Source organism: Trachinotus anak, unplaced genomic scaffold (assembly GCF_046630095.1).
Source record: "Trachinotus anak isolate AG129_WGS33_773 ecotype Australia unplaced genomic scaffold, CSIRO_AGI_Tana_v1 ptg000004l, whole genome shotgun sequence".
Lineage (NCBI taxonomy): Eukaryota > Metazoa > Chordata > Actinopteri > Carangiformes > Carangidae > Trachinotus > Trachinotus anak.
In genome coordinates, this window is record NW_027273855.1 from 20,580,651 (window position 1) to 20,601,846 (window position 21,196).

At 44.3% G+C, this 21,196-nt stretch overlaps 1 protein-coding gene across 8 annotated transcripts in view; it reads right to left on the reverse strand.

Annotated features, from left to right (window-relative positions):
* The window catches only part of LOC139620867 (ankyrin repeat and SAM domain-containing protein 1A-like), a 61,963-nt gene that overhangs the window by 26,043 nt on the left and 14,724 nt on the right, over nt 1–21,196 (reverse strand). For 6 of the 8 annotated variants that reach the window (XM_071476839.1, XM_071476838.1, XM_071476834.1 and 3 more), the window contains 10 exons: nt 14,996–15,292; nt 14,267–14,342; nt 14,048–14,149; nt 13,526–13,612; nt 13,189–13,358; nt 12,847–12,909; nt 12,160–12,292; nt 11,387–11,430; nt 10,578–10,671; nt 6,135–6,628 (listed from right to left, as the gene is read on the reverse strand). In XM_071476839.1, the coding sequence (XP_071332940.1) occupies nt 6,135–6,628; nt 10,578–10,671; nt 11,387–11,430; nt 12,160–12,292; nt 12,847–12,909; nt 13,189–13,358; nt 13,526–13,612; nt 14,048–14,149; nt 14,267–14,342; nt 14,996–15,292 (1,560 nt within the window). Of the gene's footprint in view, nt 1–6,134; nt 6,629–7,115; nt 7,362–10,577; nt 10,672–11,386; nt 11,431–12,159; nt 12,293–12,846; nt 12,910–13,188; nt 13,359–13,525; nt 13,613–14,047; nt 14,150–14,266; nt 14,343–14,995; nt 15,293–21,196 lie in introns of those variants that run through there. The other 2 variants (XM_071476836.1, XM_071476840.1) reach the window with 2 other exon arrangements.

Genomic DNA, 21,196 nt, shown 5'->3' on the forward strand with positions numbered 1-21,196 from the left:
AGAGAATAGATTTCCCCTGCTGGCTGCACCAGGCCGTGACACACACCCACAGTTTAGTTTGATCTCAGCAGGTCAAATACTACGTGAGCCTTCTCTGTAAAAGCTACCCCAAATCCACAATGAGTTTCTGAACATGGCAACACAAGAAGGCGAAAAAGGAACAAAGAAATGCTACATGAATTGTGGCAGAAAATGCCACAGAGGATTAACTTTTTAAAGAACGCACTCAGAAGTAGAAAGACAACATCAGGGAGAGACTCAGACTTTTCCCCCTCATTTCTATAGTGCTGTATTCAGCAAATAAAGCAATGAGCTTCAATCCGCAGATAACAATCCAACAGGCTTTATGAGAAATATAATACACACACAAAAACGCTAGAAAGCATCAATTATTTTCTCATTCAGTTCATTCATGGCAGGTAGACAAGATTAATGAGCCTCCAGTGGAGGTACTGCCTGTAAGGGAATCAATACTCACAAAAGCTGGTTTCATAGTGGCCACTGGATCCGTGGAGTGCAAATCGAAAATGAAGTAAAAAGTGAAGTGGGGCTGTGGATGTCGGCCCTCTCCCTCTGTCTCTGTCTACAGCCCTCTGCCTCCCTTTCTCTCCTCCCATCTGTGAAGCTCAGTTTGCTGGCCCACACAATGTGCCCCCTGGATTGTCATCTTCGGTCTGATCCCAAGGACCAAGACCAACCCGCATTAGCATGCGCTTTACACACCAGCACACACCCGCACAAAACACACATGCACACACACTCAGAGCTCCTTAAATGGAGAGATGCATAGGCCAAGACCTCATGCAAGTCAAATTTCCTTGTCTTGAAACCAGAGGCAGTGTATCTGAGGGTGTGTATGGCTCATGCGAAGAAAAGAGGGGAGGGGGGTGGAGGAAGACACATCTAGGAAGAAAAGGGAGGAGGGTGTGAGAACTGGAATATTTAGCAAACCAGATTAAAAGAAGAAAAAGATGTTTCTTAAAGGGGTGTGTGTGTGTGTGTGTGTGTGTGTGTGTGTGGTTGGTAACGTCCTGGGACCCCTCAGCCAAATGCTGTCACACAGCTCAGTAGAGTGGTCCAGAGCAGTCGGTTGTGACCGGAAAAAGATGGCTGCCACACAGACAAACAACTGTGGATGGAGCCATACGGGCCGAGGAGAAGTCGGAGAGAGCGAGGAGAGCAGGGAGTTTTCAACTTTCAGAGGACACTCCCAACATCATTAAAGAGAGTGCAGGCTGGGTTACACCCAATCAAACTTTAACTGCTTTCCCCACACACTCCTCTCATTTGCTATGCACTTTACAACGGCACTGCGAATATTTCCATTCCAAGCAAATGCAGGTTTCTTCCCTGAAAGGACAGAGAGAAAGATTCGGGGGCTTGTGCCTTCTGGTTTCAGCACAAAGCTCCCAGGCATCTGAATCACTATTCAAGTGAGAGGAAGTAGGCATCCGGGTTCATTAACATTAAACACAGCTCCTAAATTGGACAAAAGAAATTGCCTTGTCAAAAACGTCAAATCTCATTTGGGAAATCACGCAACCGTTGCCATTAGAAAAGATGGAGTTAACTGCTGCAACCTGCTTCTTCGTAACATCCTTTTCGAGGCAGCAGTGTTTTGAATTTTGGATACTGCAGCTCAGGGCTGATACATATCAAGCTCATTCAAGCTGCCTTACTGGAATGTGAGACCTATTGGTGTAGCTGACAGGCTGCTTCACACACAATTACAATGTACAGACAGTGTGACAGGGAGCAGGACAACAACCTGCACCGAACTGAGATCCGTCAGAAGCAGAAGTTGTGTTTCACTTTTTATGCTGTAGTAGCATTTTCAAGGTCAGCTGCATTGTTATTATAATCACAAAACAATATCATTTTGTGGCCAGCAGAGTGGAGAGTAAATAGAATTCACTTCCACGGGATGAATGAATAATTAAAGTTGGACTGTGGTGCTCTTTGCCAGCAGCCTACTTTAAGATTTCGAAGACGCCTTCGGGCATTCTGATGAACTTAAAGCTGACCAGTAACATACACCAGTGTGGTGCATACAGTAAATGACGCCACTGACTGAAGCGTCTCCTTTTCCCCTGATATGATCTCCTCTTCAGTTCCAAGCCAATAACTGGTTCTCCGGGGCGCGCCTGTGCGAGAGGACACTGATGCCTTCTGTTGTGTCTCCTCCTCTGCAGCCTTTTTCTTTCACAAACCAGATCAATTCTCATGCTCGGCCTATTCAGCTCATCTTCGCAGAAACACCGGGGAGAGGACAACAGAAGAGCTCCAGGATTATTACTGGTTGCTTCGGGCAACAGGGAAGAGCAGCAGTCTCCAATAACCAAGTAATGTCATGGCTGCCTTAATCCTGTCACGCTCTCAGAGGCCGCAGCCCTCAGGTGCTGTCTGAGGAGGTGAGGTGTTCGTTAAACTGGATAATTAGACTGTACACAGCCCTGTCTGCGACTACAAAGTTTGAAAGGGGAATTAAAAGATTCAAGCGCACAAGATGTTCCCTTGTTTTGACTTTATTAACCCACAATGTTCTGCAGAGGGAGGATGATGCCTTGTGAATACCTTTGGATGTTAGTAATGAATAATATTTAAGTAAGACCACACTGGTGACTGGAATCTGTCACTACTTGTGGTAGAGCTGAAATCAATCAAGCCAACACCAGCTTATAGTGGATGGTGTTGTGCATATATATCTGTCAATAAGTAACAAGAAACTGAAGTATAGAATAGACAAACTAGGTTTGAGGTAATTTAGAAACAAAGACAGTGTTCCATAGTTTGTCCACCAGAGAGCACTGACACTGACATTTTTAACTGTAAATGTTCTGTTTACTTTGTATTTTGGTCTCAGCTCTTTCAAAAACGAATCTATGGGATCCCTATCAACAGTTTGTTTGAAGTTATGTGTGTATGCGAAAAAATTACTACTGGCTGCTAATGGGAGACCACGGTGACACAAAGAAAACTACTATACAGAAAGCCAATTACAGAATGTAAATAGATTGAATGGTTATTGCAGAAAAATGGCGACAACAAATAGTATCAAAAATTGAGTTTTTTTAAGATTATGATGTTAAACTCAAAATATCAGCCTCAAAAATCCAGAATTGCTCAGGGTATAAATTTGTGAGACTTGTCTAAACAATTAATCACTAAATTGAAGATCAATTTATCAATCAACAATTTAAAAACATATATATACCTGTGCATAATACTTAATAAAAGTACATCACTACTGTATGCAGACATGTCATTAAGATTGGTTTAGTAGGTTTGACAAATTCTTACAAGCCAATCGAGCAGATGGGTCAAAGCCTGGTTTGCTTTTGTACTGCACAATATAATGGAGCTAGATTGTTTACCATGACATTCACTGACTGCATACAGAGAATTATGGAAGGTCAGCATCTGATATGAACTTTACTCAGATACTACTAGGTAATGTGTCCTTGGCAGACTTGGACAAAACTATAAACTAAAGTTATGTCGTTGAAGTTTGCAGGACAAACAATCTTCCTCATGATTCACACAGATATAAAATCTCAAAGACAAGGCTGCACTGACTATACACAGGAATGAATGAGTCATGCTGCCAAGGTGTTGCGCTTGGCCTCCAGGCTGGAAGAGTGTTTTGAACTTTGCGGTGCATTTATGCATGACAACAAATTGACCTGATGTTTGTTCTGTCTGGAAAAAGTCCTGTCAACACTCGGATGGAGAGGGGAGGGTGTGCAGGGCCTCTTACAAAAGCTAGTCTAAGACCTTCCCTTCAACTGCAGCCTCCTTGCTGTAGGCTGGAGTATGACTGGTAACAACCTCTATCACTGAGCACACAACTGCAGCAACATCAACATCTGGCTCAGTTTATGGTAGCACATACACGTCACAGGCTCACAATAGGGATGAGTAAATGAGCCAATTAAAGAAGCAATCACGTGACAATGTCTGCTGAGGAGGCCATAAATAGTATATGGCAGTGAAAAACACTGCAATAATAACACATATTCAGGTTTAGTTGTGTGTTGTGTTGTCCCAAACACAACACACAAAAAATCTGTCACATTAAAGTCTAATAATGATGTGATGCGAGTCAACAACATATCACAGCTTTATAGAGATATTTTGTATTCCATCCTACACAGAATCACATCTAAAATTCAGCCCTCATCTGCTCACCTCTTAATACTGGGAAGGTGAGCGAGGTGATCGAGGAAAATTGGACAGCTCTCCGACCACCTGATAACAAACAACGATCCACGGCAGCAAAGATACTGACCTCAGAGTCCCTATTAACTCTGGTCACTGAGGCTGTAGTGACAGGGTCATGTAAAGGAACACCAGGCGGCAATACGATCTCCTCACTGTGGAGGGAGAAGCATTAGGGCTATCTGAGCCCCTGGTTTTCTCTCACAGCCACAGCCTGCAGGTTATCTCTCATGGACTACACTGCACCGGGAGTGGAGTGCAGCAGTGTAGGAGAGTTGTGAAAAAAGAAAAAAGAAAAAAAGATGTATGCTATCTACAACAGAAATAGAGCGGAATACAAACAATACAGGGGAAAATTACTGAGCAACTAGTGGATACACTCTGTAGACTCTGTAGCTTACGTCAAAACTTAATTGAGAAGCTTAGAGGATATCATTAATCTAGCCAACAGTAAGAGGATTGTTGTAGGGAAATGGTGAAAGAGCCTGAAGTGGAAACTATGTTAATTGCTCAGGCTTGTAATGTACATAGCCCTGCTCACTCATTGTTACATACAGTCCATTCACGGTCTATTCAGGTTAATATTGTGTTTAAAAAGTGGCTCTAGCAGCACAATCTAACAAACTAGAAAGGGGGATCATTTCAGACAAACTTTTTTTCACCTTGAAACGATCGTATATTTGTTAGGTGGTGTGAATTGTGTGTTGTGTTCGCATGATGCGTTGCCCATCCCTGCAGAGACTCCGGTTGGAGGCTGAAGCCTTTGGAAGTGGAGTAGGGAGGCAGGAGCTGAAGTGAGACAGATCTGCAGCTTGTATGTTCTCTCTGAATCTCAATTTCCAAATCTCCGTCTCTTGTCTCACACTCTCGGCTTCTCGGCTGTTTTATCCCCATCGTCTTGTCTTCTCTAATCTCCTCTCACTGCGGCTCTACTCAGCTCTTTATCTACGTCCCAGACAAAGCATTAAAGTGCTGAATGGAGGGGGGTGGGGGATATATATTTAGTTATGAATTTCCACAGTGATCACAAACACAAGGCAGGATTGAATAAATAAAAATACACCAATTTAAGGCCAAGTAAAATTTTCGATACAGAATTATAAAAGAAGGCTTTGAAACACAGATAAATTTCCTAACTAATGAACTGTAGCAGCCTCAATGCTTTCGTCAACATGTGCAAACACAACATCTTCTAACACAGTCGTCATGTTTGCTGAGGGTCTGTGTTCAAGACAAATTAGAGCTCAAATTGCCCGGCGTCCCCCTCAGGACAACAGGTGAGCTTTGTGTTGACAGAACGAGAGCAGAGTCGTTGCTGAAGCTCACTACAGTCAACAGAGCTGTTTACAGGTGACACTGACATTTTCTTTCATCGCTGCTGGAGCTGTGGACAAATTTCACGCCGCTGCAGCATAAACACAAGCTGACTCAGGCCTAACAGGAGAAGCTTAGAGAAAATAAAAAGCGCACGGGAGAAATTTTACACAATATACTATTTGGATTCATGCTGTTAATCTATTATTAAAATAAGAGATTTAACATTTGTACTCGGGTACAGTCTGTGTCCGTGTATTAGTGTGTTATTGTTGCAGGGGTCTGTAGTGCGTGTGTTCCAAAGAATATTAATGGTTTGCTTCCTATGGCTTTTAGAAACAACACTCACTAAATACACTTTCAACATATTTTCACATTATGTTTTGTGATTGTGTCTCAGGTTCATTTTTTTTGTATATTTGGATCCTACCTAGTGTCAAGTTTTTTTTAGTTTGTAACAAAAGTTTTATCCCCTTTTTTTCCCGCTATTTGGATGAAACATCTTGTAGCTAAATTAATAAAGAAATGGTTTTAGTGAAAGACTAGGTACACGCACAAACAAAGTGCTTTATGTCCCAGAGAGAGTGAGACCACACACTTACCTCGTCCCATTCTGAGGTGAAAGAGGGAGATTTCTCAAGCCTCTTCTTTCCAGTGCTACAGTTAGAAACAGACTCGCTGCGGTTTCCCAGTCCTCCCTCCTCCTCACTAGGAGGCGATACGAGCAAGTCTGAGTCAGACTTGGAGAGGCTGCGTGCCAGTTTCAGGTCCCCTGGAGGGCGCATCCTAACGCCAGGCACTGCCCCAGCCCCGGAGTCCCTGTGCTCCTTGTTCACAGTCGCATAAATTGCCTTTGGGTCACAGTCTGTCAGGATGGCAGCCATACTGGGACGGCTAGGCGGTGGTGCAGCTGCTGATACTTCCTCTTTTACTTTGGCAGGTTTTTTTGACTCTGACTGGCTCTGGTTGGGTGGCGGAACACCTGGAAGCCTGAAGGGCTCCTCACGGCAGTCGAAGACGGGAGAGGATCCGTGCAGGAGGCCAGTGAACTGCTCGGGGACACCTGCTCCCTGATCCTGGCTGAGCTGGGAGTTATCTAGAGAAAGCAAAAAGAAATGAACAAAGTCAGTGAAGAAAGAGGGCAGTTTGTTAAGGCTGGAAAGTGGACTTCTAACTGAGGGGAAGATCCTTAGTGCAGGGCTAATAAGAAACCGCCCACACAAGCCCTGCAACAGATCTGTAATTGTTTCCTATAAGGAGTGACGGAGAGAAAAAGAGTGAGAGAGAGAGGAGATGGAGCAAAGAGAAGGCGTATGTTGGCTGGAGAAATAACAGAATTCCAAACCCAGCTTGCAGCCGTCTGACGACTATCTGCTGGAGCCCGACTGCCTGTATTTTATAACAGGGAGTTGAGGTTTGTCATCTCTGTGACTACAACACTAAGAATTCTCCCAAGGGACTGATTAAACTTTCATGCAAAAACACACACGTCAGTTACAAGCACCTAACACAGGCTACAACAAACACACCAGAATACATGACAGAAAGAACTTGGAAATATCACAAAGACGAGTGAAACTTACATTGGCAGCCTCCTCCAACGAAAACAACTCCTTAATGAGACTGAACGGCAAGTGCAATTAAAAACAATTAGATTTTCCTCCTCCCTCTCTCTGAGGAATTACTGCCACCTAAGCCTCTTTCCCACAATCAAATCAGCCACGGCTTGACGGTGCCTGTCGTCGTCAGAAAAAAAAAACCAAACAAAAAAAAAAAACAACACTAGCCTGCACTCATCTTCCTTCGCACTGCAGTGATGTGTGTTGTTGTCTGCCGTGTGACCAGCAGCCCTCTGTGTTTTCTGGCGTCTAATTCTAGACCCAAATGGTGGCTCAGGAATGGAAATTTGAATCGCTGTATCCTCCAGCAGCCAGACTCCTGACAATTAGCCCTGTGACACATGGTGAAGGAGTGTGTGTGTGTGTGTGTGTGTGTGTGTGTGTGTGTGTGTGTGTGTGTGTGTGTGTACCATCGTCTCTGCCAGGGTGACAAGGTCAGGGTGTTTGGTGACAGGGAATCTGGGGCAGTCACACCACAGGAAAAGTAGTGACCTGTTGCGACATTTTGTTTGTCCTTCACAAAACCACCTCACGCTAAACATGTGGCTGGCTCCGCCGTGCTATCGCTCAACCTGCTGTTCAAAGAGTCAAAACATCAAAAGAGCACGCTGTGGAGGGGTTATAGCTACAGTCCGTGAGGGGAGCAAGGGGGGGAGGTGGGGGGGGTTATCTCACCACTTAACTGTTTGACATGCTAACTCCCTCTGAATTCACCAAGCTGCCTCATTACTGGTTCAGGGGCCATTTGCAGCGAGGGAGCGGGGCCAAACAACGCCCTCAACTCCCTCTTCACAAGTTGCTGAAGACTTTCAGAAAAAGTGTGTGAGCGTCTGTGTGTGTTATGAGGGGTGAGTGAGTGTACTGTGCACACATGTCAGGGACCACAGCCAAACACCCACCCTCTCGTTGGCAGCCAGGGAAGTGTGAACGCCCTATGAGCACATCAGTGCGGTTCCAACAATCTCACATGGTGTTAACCCTCCCAAAGACCACTGCCCCCCCCCCCCCCCCGCGCATACATTTCAATGCACACAGACACAAAGGGTGAGGTCACCACTGAGGTGGGAAGTATATTTCATTTGGCACTGTGAGCTCCATATCTTACTAATGATGTCATGTTTGTTTTTGCAGACACTGCAGTGCCGGTGCTGGCTGTCACTCCACCATCCATCCGCATAGTCCAAAGTCAATATTCATGCTCGGCCTGTGGAAAAATGCACCTTTTTTTTTTTTTTTGTAGATTCAAAGACAGGTTTAATTCTGGGTCAGATACTGCAGAAAGTCAATGAGGAACTAAAAGCCACCTTGTTCTTACGTGCACGTTTACAGAAAAGCAGGGAAGCAAATACCTCTATTGACAGCACCAGTCAATACAGAAGAATAGCCCCTGTCCTGACAGCCAGTACGTTGTCATACATACACATAAAATGACGCAATATTATGGAAAATTGTGTAGAGGTGAAACTTCAATGCTTAAACTGTATCTGATATGCAAACCGTGTGTAGTTCTGAGCAGCTGAGTTTATTTTTTGCTCACTGCTCATAAATACAATGACTGTTATTGGTATTCTTGTTGCCAAACAGGTGTCTTTATCGCCTCTACCTCCATCTGTTGCAGTTGCTCCGGTCCACTGCGGTTCATAACAGCGATACAAACAACTTCTGTGAAACAACCATTCAAAGTTTTGGTTGGACTACAGAGGGCTTTCTGGCACGAGAGAGAATCCACTCGCATTCAGTAAGAAGAAAAGAATGAATGAGAATGAAACCCAACCCCGGTTAAGTGGTGAACAGGCAGGAAGTGTGAAATAAGGACAAACATAACTGTGAGCTAAGTTTGTCCATGTTTATTACTGCCTGTGGAGAATCCTAGGATGTTACTAGTCCAGAGAAATATCCCCTGGAAATCGTATAAAACTCTAAACAGAGGTGGAAATCTGTTGGGAAACACTAAATTCCCGCTGACAGCAGCAGTGTGTTTGTGGCCCTGATGTTGCTGACCATTCATACATCCTCCACCTGCCACAGAGCGTGATGAGGTCCACACAGAGGGAAGAAATCAGACCTAAGTTCGTCTCAGTCGCTATGAGAACCACATCCACATGAAAAGAACCTCACATTCAGGCTCAGCCAGCTGTTAATATAAAACACAAAAGGAGGAACCATCAATTTAACTTGCTGATGTGCAAAAACAGAAATGAAGAAAAAGGAAGATGTGTTCACAAATAAAGGGAACGTGTGGTTTTTGTGGCTTTAGAGAGGGAAGAGGAGAATATACTGTAGCTTGAGAGTGACTGAGGACAATCTGCAAGGAAAAAGGAAATAAAGGCCCCTCTGTGCTTCAAGAAGTGTTTCGCATTTGCCTCACTCCTCACAACATCAGGCTGAACTGTCAAACTAAATCACTTATTCTTGAGTCCCATGGCAACAAATGCTCCACAAACACTGTGACTGCTGCGTTTGTCAAACACTGAACACCAAATTTAATGTTTAAACTAAGTGGGGTTAATAATCTAAAGGTCATTTGTACAAATCCACTGGTTATATCAAGATGCCAGGGTGTGTTTTCTTATAAACTAAGATGAGACGACTTATCCACAGGCCACTAGTTAACATTTAAACTATCAAAAAGGGCTGTGTATCAGCATGACAGCAAGACTAAAAGCACAAAAATAAAAGCTCAAAATGTGTCATCCTAGTTTTCATCCTCATCAGATATTAAAAAAAAAAAAAAAAAACACAGGCTCAAAAACTGGGCTCAAACTGCTAAAAGTCAAACAAGCTCACGTTTGATAGATTTGTTAAATTGGACTTCACGGTGCTGCAGTCCATCTGTAAATTCTCTTTCCCACAGGCACAGTAAGAAAAGGATTAAACAAGCAGCCCCAGCCTATGGGGAAAAAAAAGCCATTTCCTCCTGTAAACAGCACCATTAAATCAGTTGGCCTACCATGCTGCTCACACATGCTCCAAAAATAACCATTCAATAAAGATATCTGTATGTGTGTCTGTGCTCCTCACCTCCGCTGCATGCTTGACTGGATGACGTGGCATATCCAGCTTTGCGAGCAGGGATGTGGATATAAGATAGGAGAGTCACAATCTGATCAAGAGCTCTGTTTCATATTGGCAATGAAATGAGTCTTGCCCACTTGCCAGAGAATGTCAATCAGCCTGCTCCCGACAAGCCAAATCCGCTCTGCTGCTTGAGAATGCCAATCATGCATCCCCTGGCAGCGCTAATCCAAGTCAGCCCATCTCATCCTGCAAACGCAGATGCATTTCTCCCATTTCACTGACATGCTTAGCCTGTGATTTTCAAGTCTGATGTGTCCGGCTGGTCTTTCCCTACCCACGCAGCGCTGCCAGCAGCTGCTGTTGTTCCTTATTAGGTTGCTAAAATCTGAGGACAGTGGTCACACTCACCTCCCGATGCCCGTCGGCCCGCCCGCCCAGGAGGGTGCAGGGTGTCTTTCGTGTTGCTCGGGGCTCTGAGGTCATTCAGGGCAGTGGGTTTACGCTGGAGTGGGAGGGAAAAGAGGAGAAAAGAGTTTACTCACGCCTGCCAATCAAAACACACACACACCCAAACATTTTCTGTGTTGGCAGACAATCGCATTAACATCCACCCAGTTAGCCAATTAATAACCCAGGCTAATTATCCAGCCAGCCTAACATGAAACGAAGATGCTATCCCACTGATTTCCTGCGTTACAGTGGCGGTGGCAGGTTTGCCTTCATCAGACATTTTGTGTCTCTGCTCAGAAGGGTGCAGATTAGAGCACAGAGGACACCATGCTGCTCATTTATTATGATTAGGCAGCTGAGGAGCACAGCTAATCCAATAGCAGCTTGAAATAAAAGATGTGAGCAGATATTGTGGGCAGCAGGTGGGGTTGTGGGTGGGTGGCTGTGGTAATAAAAGCCGCTAACTGTACGATAAATATGAAAAGGCAATAAAATAAGATATGATAGGCCAATAAATAGAGGGGGCCGGTTTACAAATACACCTGGGTATGAAGGCCAGTTTAAGACGGCTTCTGCCTTCTGCTGACATATGACTCAATCTCTGACTGTGAGGAGACAATCATGCTTATTATATAACTTGCTATGGTCACACGGTCATGCTCCGGATATGCAGTTCAAGTTTTAGCTGGGAAACTGCTCTCTGGCTGTCAAAACTCAATCCATATTGTTTGATGTAGGTGTAATGATGTAAGGAAAATAATAGATACCTGAGGTAGGACACTGTTGGAAGACTGTATAGTGGTATTCTCATCTAAAGAGATGTAGAGAAGACATAAGAATTAGGACAGATGAAACACTTTCTCAACATAACCTCAGAGTTACAGATGGTTCTGACTGTCAGGAGAGACATGAAGCTGAGAAAATGGGAAAGTGATATATAATAAAATCATGTATTATGCATAGTGACATTATCGGGCTCCAAGTCAGATGGACTTCGGATTAATCTTGCTGCTGTTTAAACAGCACTGCATACGCCGGCATGATGAAGCAGTTTTAAAACGGACAGAAAACCATTCGTTTTTCTCCAACGCCATCATTTATCAAAATGGTGGAGGCATGATGATGACATCGGCGATTAAACTCCAACCGTTCAGCACACTGACGTTTTCTACTGGTGCTAGTGAGGCTGACTAAACTGGAAGGCCCGAGGGGATGGTTTTAAAACATCTCTATCAACAGCTCGGGATCGAAATGGCCTCCTAATTTAATCCCATTTGATCCAATTACACGCGGTGCCATTCACCAGCCACAGATGAGGAGGGTCTGCTCATGTACACCGTGTGTGTAGACTCTCCTGCTGATTTGTGTTTTCAGGTTTTCTTGTGCTCAGATGGCGTCTGTGGAGTTTTAAGAAGTATTTTGGAAAGTGACCCTATCTCTGCAAAACATTACAATCTCACATAAAGAAATACTGGAAAGACACACTTCTTTATAGATTACTTCTTCCTCCTTTGGGATTTTACTAAAATCTCACAATTACCTTTGTGGGAGTGGGACTCCTGGCTGGGCGGTGGGACTTTGGTCTGTGCGGTAAGCAACAACTCATATGTGTGATCCTCCTCCTCCTCCACCGGCTCGCCCCTCTCATCAATACTGCTGTTAGTGTACAGGGCCTGCAGAAAAAAGAAAGAAGGAGAGCTGAGGCAAGGAGGGTGAAAAAGAAAATGTAATGCACAGCCGACTGACCGAAGCCAGTTATATTTAAGATCTAAATGTCTCCTTCAGCGAGGAAGAGGAAAAACTGGAAAGCATTTTTTTGGTGTGAAAACACTCAGTGTTACTCCCGCAATGCATCCTTGATGGTTGGTCAGCCACAGTTCAGACCAGACAGATTCTCTGATTTTGTCTTCACTGCTTTTCCACTTCACTTCTCCTCTTTTTCACGCCCCCGCTGCCTGCATCCCCTGCCACGCTCAGATGAATATTTATTAGGAAGTCGTTTGATTTGAGCAGCGGCCATGAAGAGAAGAGTCATGAAAGGGGTCTCCCAGTGGCAGATAATCATTTTCCAACAGCTCTTGTCTCATTGCACTAACAAACCATGTCCAATCTCTCTGAAAAAATAGCTTTTAAAAGGCAGCCGTACTTTTCATGATTATTCATGAACTTCTACAAACTTTACATATCTGTTGTGTTAGATGGCAGCACACTGATCTTAGATCCTCACCTCTGAGCTCACCTCTTCCTCATGACCAGGCCCAGGATGTGAGGAGTGGACCAGGCGGTCTTTCTGTAAATGATAAGGAATGTAAGATGAAGTAAATATATGGCTGTAACTCATTGCATCATTACTCCACTGCAAGATCAAAGTTAAGAAATGCAATGCAAACCCACTCTGGAGCACAAGAAGTGTAACGCTGGAGGGCTTTTGTAGCCCAGTCATGTGGCAAAAGGACCACTACCACCCTCTAGTGGGAGCTCAGTATTTCACCTCCCATAAACCCTGTGACAAGTTTAACATCCTGCTGTGTGGGTGTGCTTGCGTGAGGCTGGTTAAACTACTACTGACCTTGCCAGCTTCACTATCCGGGCGCCCAGAGTCTCTGTCAGAGGATTTGCCGCTGGTGAGGCTGTCCAGAGAGTGGCAAGAGGTGGCTTCAAACAGAGCCTCGTATGGGCTCTCCTCCTCAGGCCCCGGGGCCAGCCCCGAGATCAACTCACTCACCTTCTCCAGATCACCTATAACACAGGTCAAAATGTGCACAAATGCATAAACAGACTGACAAAGTTCTTAGGTGGAAAAAAATGAAAGATAACCTTTGATTGCATTTTGCATCCCAGCGTTCTGCTGCTACTACGGTAAAAACACACAACCTTTCTAAGTTTGCACATCTGCTAAATCTTACCCTTCTTCCGTGGGCTGGGGCTCTCCTGAGGCGGAGGGATTGGTGGAGGGGGAAGATCAATGTCAGGGGGTTTTCCAGTCATGTGACCTACAACAGATAAACAGGAAATCGTGGAACACATTACCAACTTAAGTCAAATTAATTACAGATATAAAATGCTTTACAACAATGGTTAACAGCTGAGGGCTGTAGCCATTTCTAGCTAACAGAACTCTCAATTACTTCTTTTGTCGTTGTATTTCCAGATTTGTTGTTTATTGTGGTTTTATAATGAAAGCTGTATGTTTTAATTATACTGTGTATGTAAAAGCCCAACTGAGGATTAGAGTTGAAAATTAGCAATAGCTGTAAACAAACTCTCTGTGCAGCATCAGTTTCATGCTCTGTATTGGAACTGTGTTGAACTGCATCATCCCTATCAAATGAAATAAAAAAATGAATAAACAAAAATCGCAGCCGCCAAATTTGAAATCGAGAGGACACTTCAGACAACAGCTCTCTGCTTTCACATTCAGCCTTTACCTAGGATGAGAGCAACTATCTCTTTGCTCTTTTGGGAGGGCATGTCCTTGACAGTGTCCAGCGCTGTCAGGCCCTTCTGGTCGTAGATGTTCACGTCGATACCTGGTGAATGACGACAGGAACAGTCGGTGCAGTCAACAGGTGAGTGTTATGTGTGGATTTTTGCTATTTGAATTTACTTCACAGAAGCTGCACTGGTTTAGAGCACTGAGGTCTGACCTGCACTGAGAAGTTTCTGTACCACGTCTGCCTTTCCAAACAAGGCTGCTTCGTGGAGGGCACTGCCTTTTTCCGTCTGAGGAGAAGAAGAAACCAGAGAGTTAAGACAGAGGGAGGATACAAATGTGTACCGTGATTATCTTGAAAACTAAAGCTAAAAAAGCTAAGGCTTCTACTCTTGTCAGACTCAGTTAAACCTACAGGAGTCTTGTTCCAGCACTGTCCTTTTAGTGAGATAAACAGTATATGCCAACTACCGGATTTATGTCCACCACCCAGTCCACTTCTCTCCTGACAATTATGTGGTTGAGGAATCAAAGCAGATAATTTTCCAGTTCACAGGGCCATGCTAATAGAAACCTGCAGGATGCAGGGCCTGAAGGACACTGGATAGACGTCCCTTCCTCGATTCAGAGGAAAGGAGGACAAAGTAAAAGAAAAGTTTCTCCAGACAGATGGATGGCACAGTTTGGTACAGTGTCAGCGCCAAAGGGCCCACCAGGGGGAGCAAGGCTGGCTCTGCTGTGACACGACTGCAGTTCCTTTGCAAACTGGGAGCTTAAGAGTTTTACATTAAACCTCATTTAATAGGAAGTGGTGAGAGGATGTGCTGCAAGGGCAGATTAAGTCACCCAACATGACAGTATATTAAGAAACTCTTGCAAACAGAAGCTTTCATGCTCACACACACACACACACACACACATACACACACAGGCTAAAACACACCTCATAGTTGATGTCCATGCCAGCGTCCAGCAGCACCTCCACCACAGACAGGTGTCCGTTCCGAGAGGCCAGGTGCAGCGGTGTGTGTTTCTTGGTGTTACAGCTGAGCAGGTTGGGGTGGGCACTGAGCAGCAGCTTGACTACCTCTAAGCGGCCATACAGTGCTGCCAGGTCCAGCGGAGTCTCAAACTTGTTGTTCCTCATGGTGGGGTCTGTCAACTCCTCCAGCAGCAGCCGCACCACCTGTGAGTGGCCATACTGAGCAGCACAGTGCAGCGGCGTCTCGTTGTCATTGTTCTGTTCGGGGGCAGATAAACGGGTGAGAAGCGGCGCAGAGAAAAAAGGAGCACAGATGCAGTGAACAAAGTGAAAAAGAGATGTAATGAAGAAGAGGAGAAAAAACACAGGAAATTGTTTGAAGAATGAGCAAGTACAGGTGACTCAGAGGAGTCACTGAGAGGGTAAACCAATCAGTGCATAGAGACCACCACAGTAGCAGATTAAAAGGTCATGAAAAGCACCAACCATGGTGAAGAGGCCTGGGGTAAAATCTGGCAGATTGGGGATGGGCTGGACCTGAGTGGAGGACTGGCAGACATGCACGGACTAATGAGAACAGGTGTTGGGGATGGCACTGAGTGCCAGGGGCAGCGGGGGGCTAGCAGAGGGGCAGAGGCACCCAGGAGAGTGGGGAATTAGCAGAGACATGGGCCACAGGGACAAGAGGTGAGAATAGCAGTGGTGTTGTATAGTTACGAAGAGTGAGACCTGGATCATTAGTTTTGTCCTGTCAAGAAAGGCTGTCACGTTCTGTTTCAGCAGCCCAACAACAGTCATGAGAGATTTTACAAGTGTTTTCATTCAAAGGAAGAGATGAGTGCTGCATTTCCACAGAGTGAGTGAGGAGCACAGAGGCCTGAACTGTAACTGCTGAGTTAATACTTAAAGGTGTCACTGTGACATTAACACTAACACTACAACTGCAACTCATTTTTTTGGTTATTAATCTGACTGTTATTTCCTTGATTAACTGCTTTGTCTATAAAATGTATGAAAACGCCCAACACAATTTCCCAGACCAAAACCCAAATATAGACAAATTGCAAAAAAGAAAAAGCAGCACATCATCACATTAGAGAATCTGGAAGTTGAGAATGAGCATTTTTGCATTTAATGTTTTGTCAGTCAACTAATCTATTGATCAGCTAATTGCTTCAGAACTACAACAACAACACACATAGCAGTGTAATCTTTGGGTAAGTGCCTGACAGTTACTCTGTATTTCTGTGTACTACTTACTGGACTAACTGGAACTGAGAGAAAACAGTGGGAACAGGACTCTGAAAGGATTAGGGAAAGAAAATCCTATCAACAGCCAGTAAACAACTGGTTGTTAAAAATGTTCATGTAATTCATCTTGTGCAAAGGTGAGAATGATCTCGTGCTTGCAACATGACATTTGGCAGCATTTTCAAAACTCTGCCTTGTAGGGAAACATGCTAACAGACAACCAGCAGGTAAAGCAGCTATTAAAAGCAGTAATTACAACGTGAACTCCAGTAAGTGGCGCTTATTGGATCTAATGACTCGAATGCAGCAACGAGATCAATGCCTTATAGACCTGCGACTCTCCCACACTGTCGATCAGCTCCACCATGCACAGCCAGCAGGGGGCGAACCCTGCAAAGCAGGAGCTGAACTGAGATGGTGACATGGGAAAACCCTCCTGACTAAGGCAAATAACAACAGGGATAGGGGGGAACAATAATACAGAGAAAAAACACGTAGACCTGTAGTAGAAACTAGTATGGAAGTGGAGAGTGTTACAATCTCTGCTCTCAGTCTCTCAAAGTGTGACAGAACTGCAAACATGATTCTTAGCAATCTGCACACGGAGCCTGTCAAACCCTTTGGCTCTGCTCGAATAGTGTGTGTATATATGGGTGTGGCAGAAAATATCAGCCATTGTGGAACCACATGCTCCGAGAGTCAGTCATTCCAGACGCACAGAACCACCTTACAAAGGGCTGACAGCTGGCACAAGAAGCCCCCCCCTCTCCCCAACATGGACATGCATGATGCCAGGTTGGGTGACTCCCAGAGGAACGCCCCAGCTGTGCCACAGAAGACAGGACACCGAGTGGAGGGGGCACCGGGGCAGATTTAGACAGGTGTCAGTTGGTCCTGTCACTGAGACTGTCACAAAGACCTGGCGCCAGATGGGATCAGCAGGTATCTCCTTCATTGTTTCAGGGAGAGAGGGGAATAAAGAGTCAGTATTGTAGTGGACTGGCAAAGCAGGCCACAGCTTGAGAGGAGGCGGAGCTTAGAGAAACAAAAACGACACCTGCCTGTCAAAAGAGGAGGCACAGAGGCTGGCTGAGGGGGGCAAAAGCACACGCTCATTACGGGTGAACTGAACTGAACAAAACAAATGTTTTAAAACAGCCTTTATCTGAGAAGTAAAGCACAGTGGCCTCAGCTTTCACTGCATGGTTGGTTTCATCAGTTGGATTTGGGGTGTGAACCGTTCTCTATGCTCTTTGGCTCAAAACACACTCAAATATGCACACTTACAGAGAGAAGGCTGGGCTGCACATGTGCAGAGCGTGCCGTCTTTCATCTGTGATGCCTTTTGTCATCGAGCATTAGCCACAACTTTTTACACAGATTTACTCTGAGTGCGACGATGACTTCAGCAGGCAAACACACGCTGTGATTACATCAGCATGATTCACTTCCTCAGATGCACAGGTCTGCTGCCTCAAAGGTAATCCAAGTGAATCCAGCGTACAACGATTTACACAAACAACTTGACTCTGAAAACAGCTTCACTGAAATTGGGTAAATGTGTGTACCTCCCAAACATGAAGTCTTTTTTCGCAATATCAAAAGGGCGTGAAACAGAACACACCGACTGGACTGACGCCTTGAAGTCAGTGCTTATGATCATGTAAACACCAAGCGTCACACTTGCCAGTGCGCCGCTCAGTGCTCCACATCCACGTGTCAGCCAGCATCTGATTGTATTAAACATGGCCGACCAGCCATTGACTCACAGATAGGAAACAAGCAGCCGTGTCACATCGAGACTGGCCCTGCCCTCTTTGATCCAAGGTACTGCTGGACATGTTATTCACACAGGGGCCTCTCACTGAGGAGAACTCTCTAACACCTCTACTGCTTGTGTTTCAACTATGGTTTGTCTTTTGATTTTATTCCCTTAAATATAAGCTCTTTGCAAAACATAATCTACTCACCTACTGGATATAAAAGTCTATCCCACTGAAGACAGAGCAGAGGCACCTTTAGATTTTGAATCCAACTCAAAATCAATTTACTACTCAGCCTCTGCAGGCACAGGAGTTGTATTATTTGATATTAGACAAAAAATATTCAGTCAACAAAGCAATTTAACTGAAAGAATAAACGTGGCATAAAGAGAACTAAATATTTGTAGCCTGATTTAAAGCTAACATTATCAGGCCGATAGTCCTGCAGGATTTTTGTATTTTGTATTCTTATATAAAAAGGACTCAGCATGAAATCTCACTCAGTTAAGACGAGGATCAGCCCCCGTAGCACCACCGGCCGGATGAGCAGTCAAACAATCATGTACTAACAAGGCAGAGCTCTGAAGGCTGTGACGCAAAATGGCACCAAAACTAGCAGCCTCGCTGGGAGAGAGATTAGAATTCATACGGCACAGCCAAGACTTCCTGGACAGTGCATGTTTTTTTATGAAAATCCTGTCTTTACTGCGGCGCTGCAGACGGCATAAAGCCTCATCCTGATTTAGACCTCAGCAGCGCATGTCAAACAAGAAGAGATTAAGATCTCCACTGGTGTCTGCAGCTGATTGATAAACTCTGCCCTAACCAGGAACATCTGCAGATTACACTCCATTGTGTTTTCATGCTGCAAGAATATTCTGACAGGAGAAAAGAGAAGAACAGGAGCAGAGGAAACGCAGGATGTTATGATTCTCACAGCCTGGGGCTGGGAGATGGTAACACGGGCTGACTAGCGACCGCTGTCACGTGACACACTGGCTGGCAGCAGAGCGAGGCAGCGGTTACGTCATCCTGGCCCCTGGTAGTGGTAGTAGTAAGGGTGGGTGGGAGGTGGTAGTGGTGGTGAAGGGGTGGGCTGAGCAGCTGTTGCAGCTAGTGTGCCAAAGGGCTGCCTGTGCTCACTGCATGCCCCCGTCCACTGTCACTATCGGAAATCGTGCTGGTCTCAGCGCATCCATACAATCATGTGATATACAAATATTTTTATTATTATACATTTATTATCCAGTAAATATAAATCGCATAAGCTTGACTTTAAAATCTAACACCCCCTTATTTAGCATTTAAAAGCACTACATAAAGATTATAAACACACAGTAAGCAGATATAAGGAGATTTTATCTGTCTATTAATGTACAATATTTGTCAATAATTCTCACTTATCCTGTGAATACATATTTTACATTGTTACAAATGTGATTTACTATATAATCCCTCTCTGAGTGCCCACAGAAGGAGTTATTGCTGTTGAAAACATTTTCACTTATATCTGCTTACAGCCAATTTAAGTGTGTCATAAACCACTTATTATATCTTTATATACTGCCTGTAAATGGTAAATAGGGGAGGTCCAGTGAAGTGTTGTCATTTTTATGCATGTTTTTGTATTTGTGACAGCTGAATGTGAATTATTTGATTCGTCAGTTGACCAGACATGTAATGTTTTACTGTTTTTCTCTGTTTTGTGTTATTTCAATCTGAATATCTTTTGTTAGGTTGGACAAATGAGCAAACTGAAAGGCATCAGCTTGTTCTTTGGGAAACTGTATTGGGCAGTTTTTTTTGTTTTTTTTAAACTATATTCTGATATTCTATATGTAAAAAAAACAGGACAGATAAATCAACATTTAGAATAATTCTCTGCAGAGAAACCATAAAGTAAATGCTGACTGTAATTATGGATTTTCATTTGGACACTGTCATGCTGACCACAGTGAACAGACCTTGCAGTCCTCTAATGAGATGAATGTCTGACTGGCCTCTTGCCATAGACTGTAATTCTCTGCACAGCCGACTTTTTCTCTCTTTTACAGGAGAGATAAATTATCCTCTTCATATTCCACTTGATTAAATGGGACACTTCCAAACGAAACTGCTTAACTTAAAAGGCCTCTGAGACACAGTAGACGACTGACGGTAGATGCCATCTCTGCGCTGAATCTCCTCCAGTAACCATTGGCTGCAGCTGATATAGAAGACACACCCTAAAATTTGCATACATGAAAGCATGACAATGACAAATCCTGATCCTTCTGTTAAATAACAACATGTCCCCTCGAGGGCCCCTCAAACATGCGCCGACCATTTCTTGGCACGACAGGGACAAGAACGAGTCCTGGAGGATGAGCAGGGAGCAGAAGGTGAGGGGAGGGGGTCTGATGTGTTGTTGAGGGAAGAGCTGGAGACTGAAGTGACAGACAGAGGGGATAAATGAGCGTGCTGGCAGACTGCGGGCGCTGTGCCTTCAGGAAGAAGGGGAAACTCTGCTCCACTTGATAATGAGGTGACCAAGTCCGAGGAAATTACTTCTGCTGCTGCCATCAGAAACTTTTCCCCATGTCAGCCCTCTGAGATACTGCACGCCAAGCCTGACAGAGAGACATACGATCCACTTCCAGTCTGAATTTGTGCTTATATTCGTCCACAGCCATGATATTTCACCTATATTTGTATTAAATGTCATTTATTTGACATCACTTGATCATCAGTTCTATTCTGGTTGAATGTATCCACGCTTATGTACAGTATGATGGTGTTTGATGTTAATGGCCTGGGTAAGAGGATCTCATCTAAACATATCGTATGAGACATGTGACCTATATAGGAAGCTGAAGGCTGGGTGAAAGGTAGCGTGATATGGGTCAGTGCAGACCAAGGGCTACATCTCGTTATGGAGCAATACACAGGAAATATGTTAATTAAAAATAATTAGGTCAATAAAAACAGGCAGTTTTTCCAGGAACCAGAATACCTAATCAAAATTTATTTATAAATTCTGTTTTCTCATGTTTACTGTCTAACACAGTTTGACATGTTGTTTATATGTTTATGTTTATATTTCATGCTTCCTTAGACATTATTCTATACAAATATAATCACATTTGGCAGAAGAGGGGGTCTACTAGGG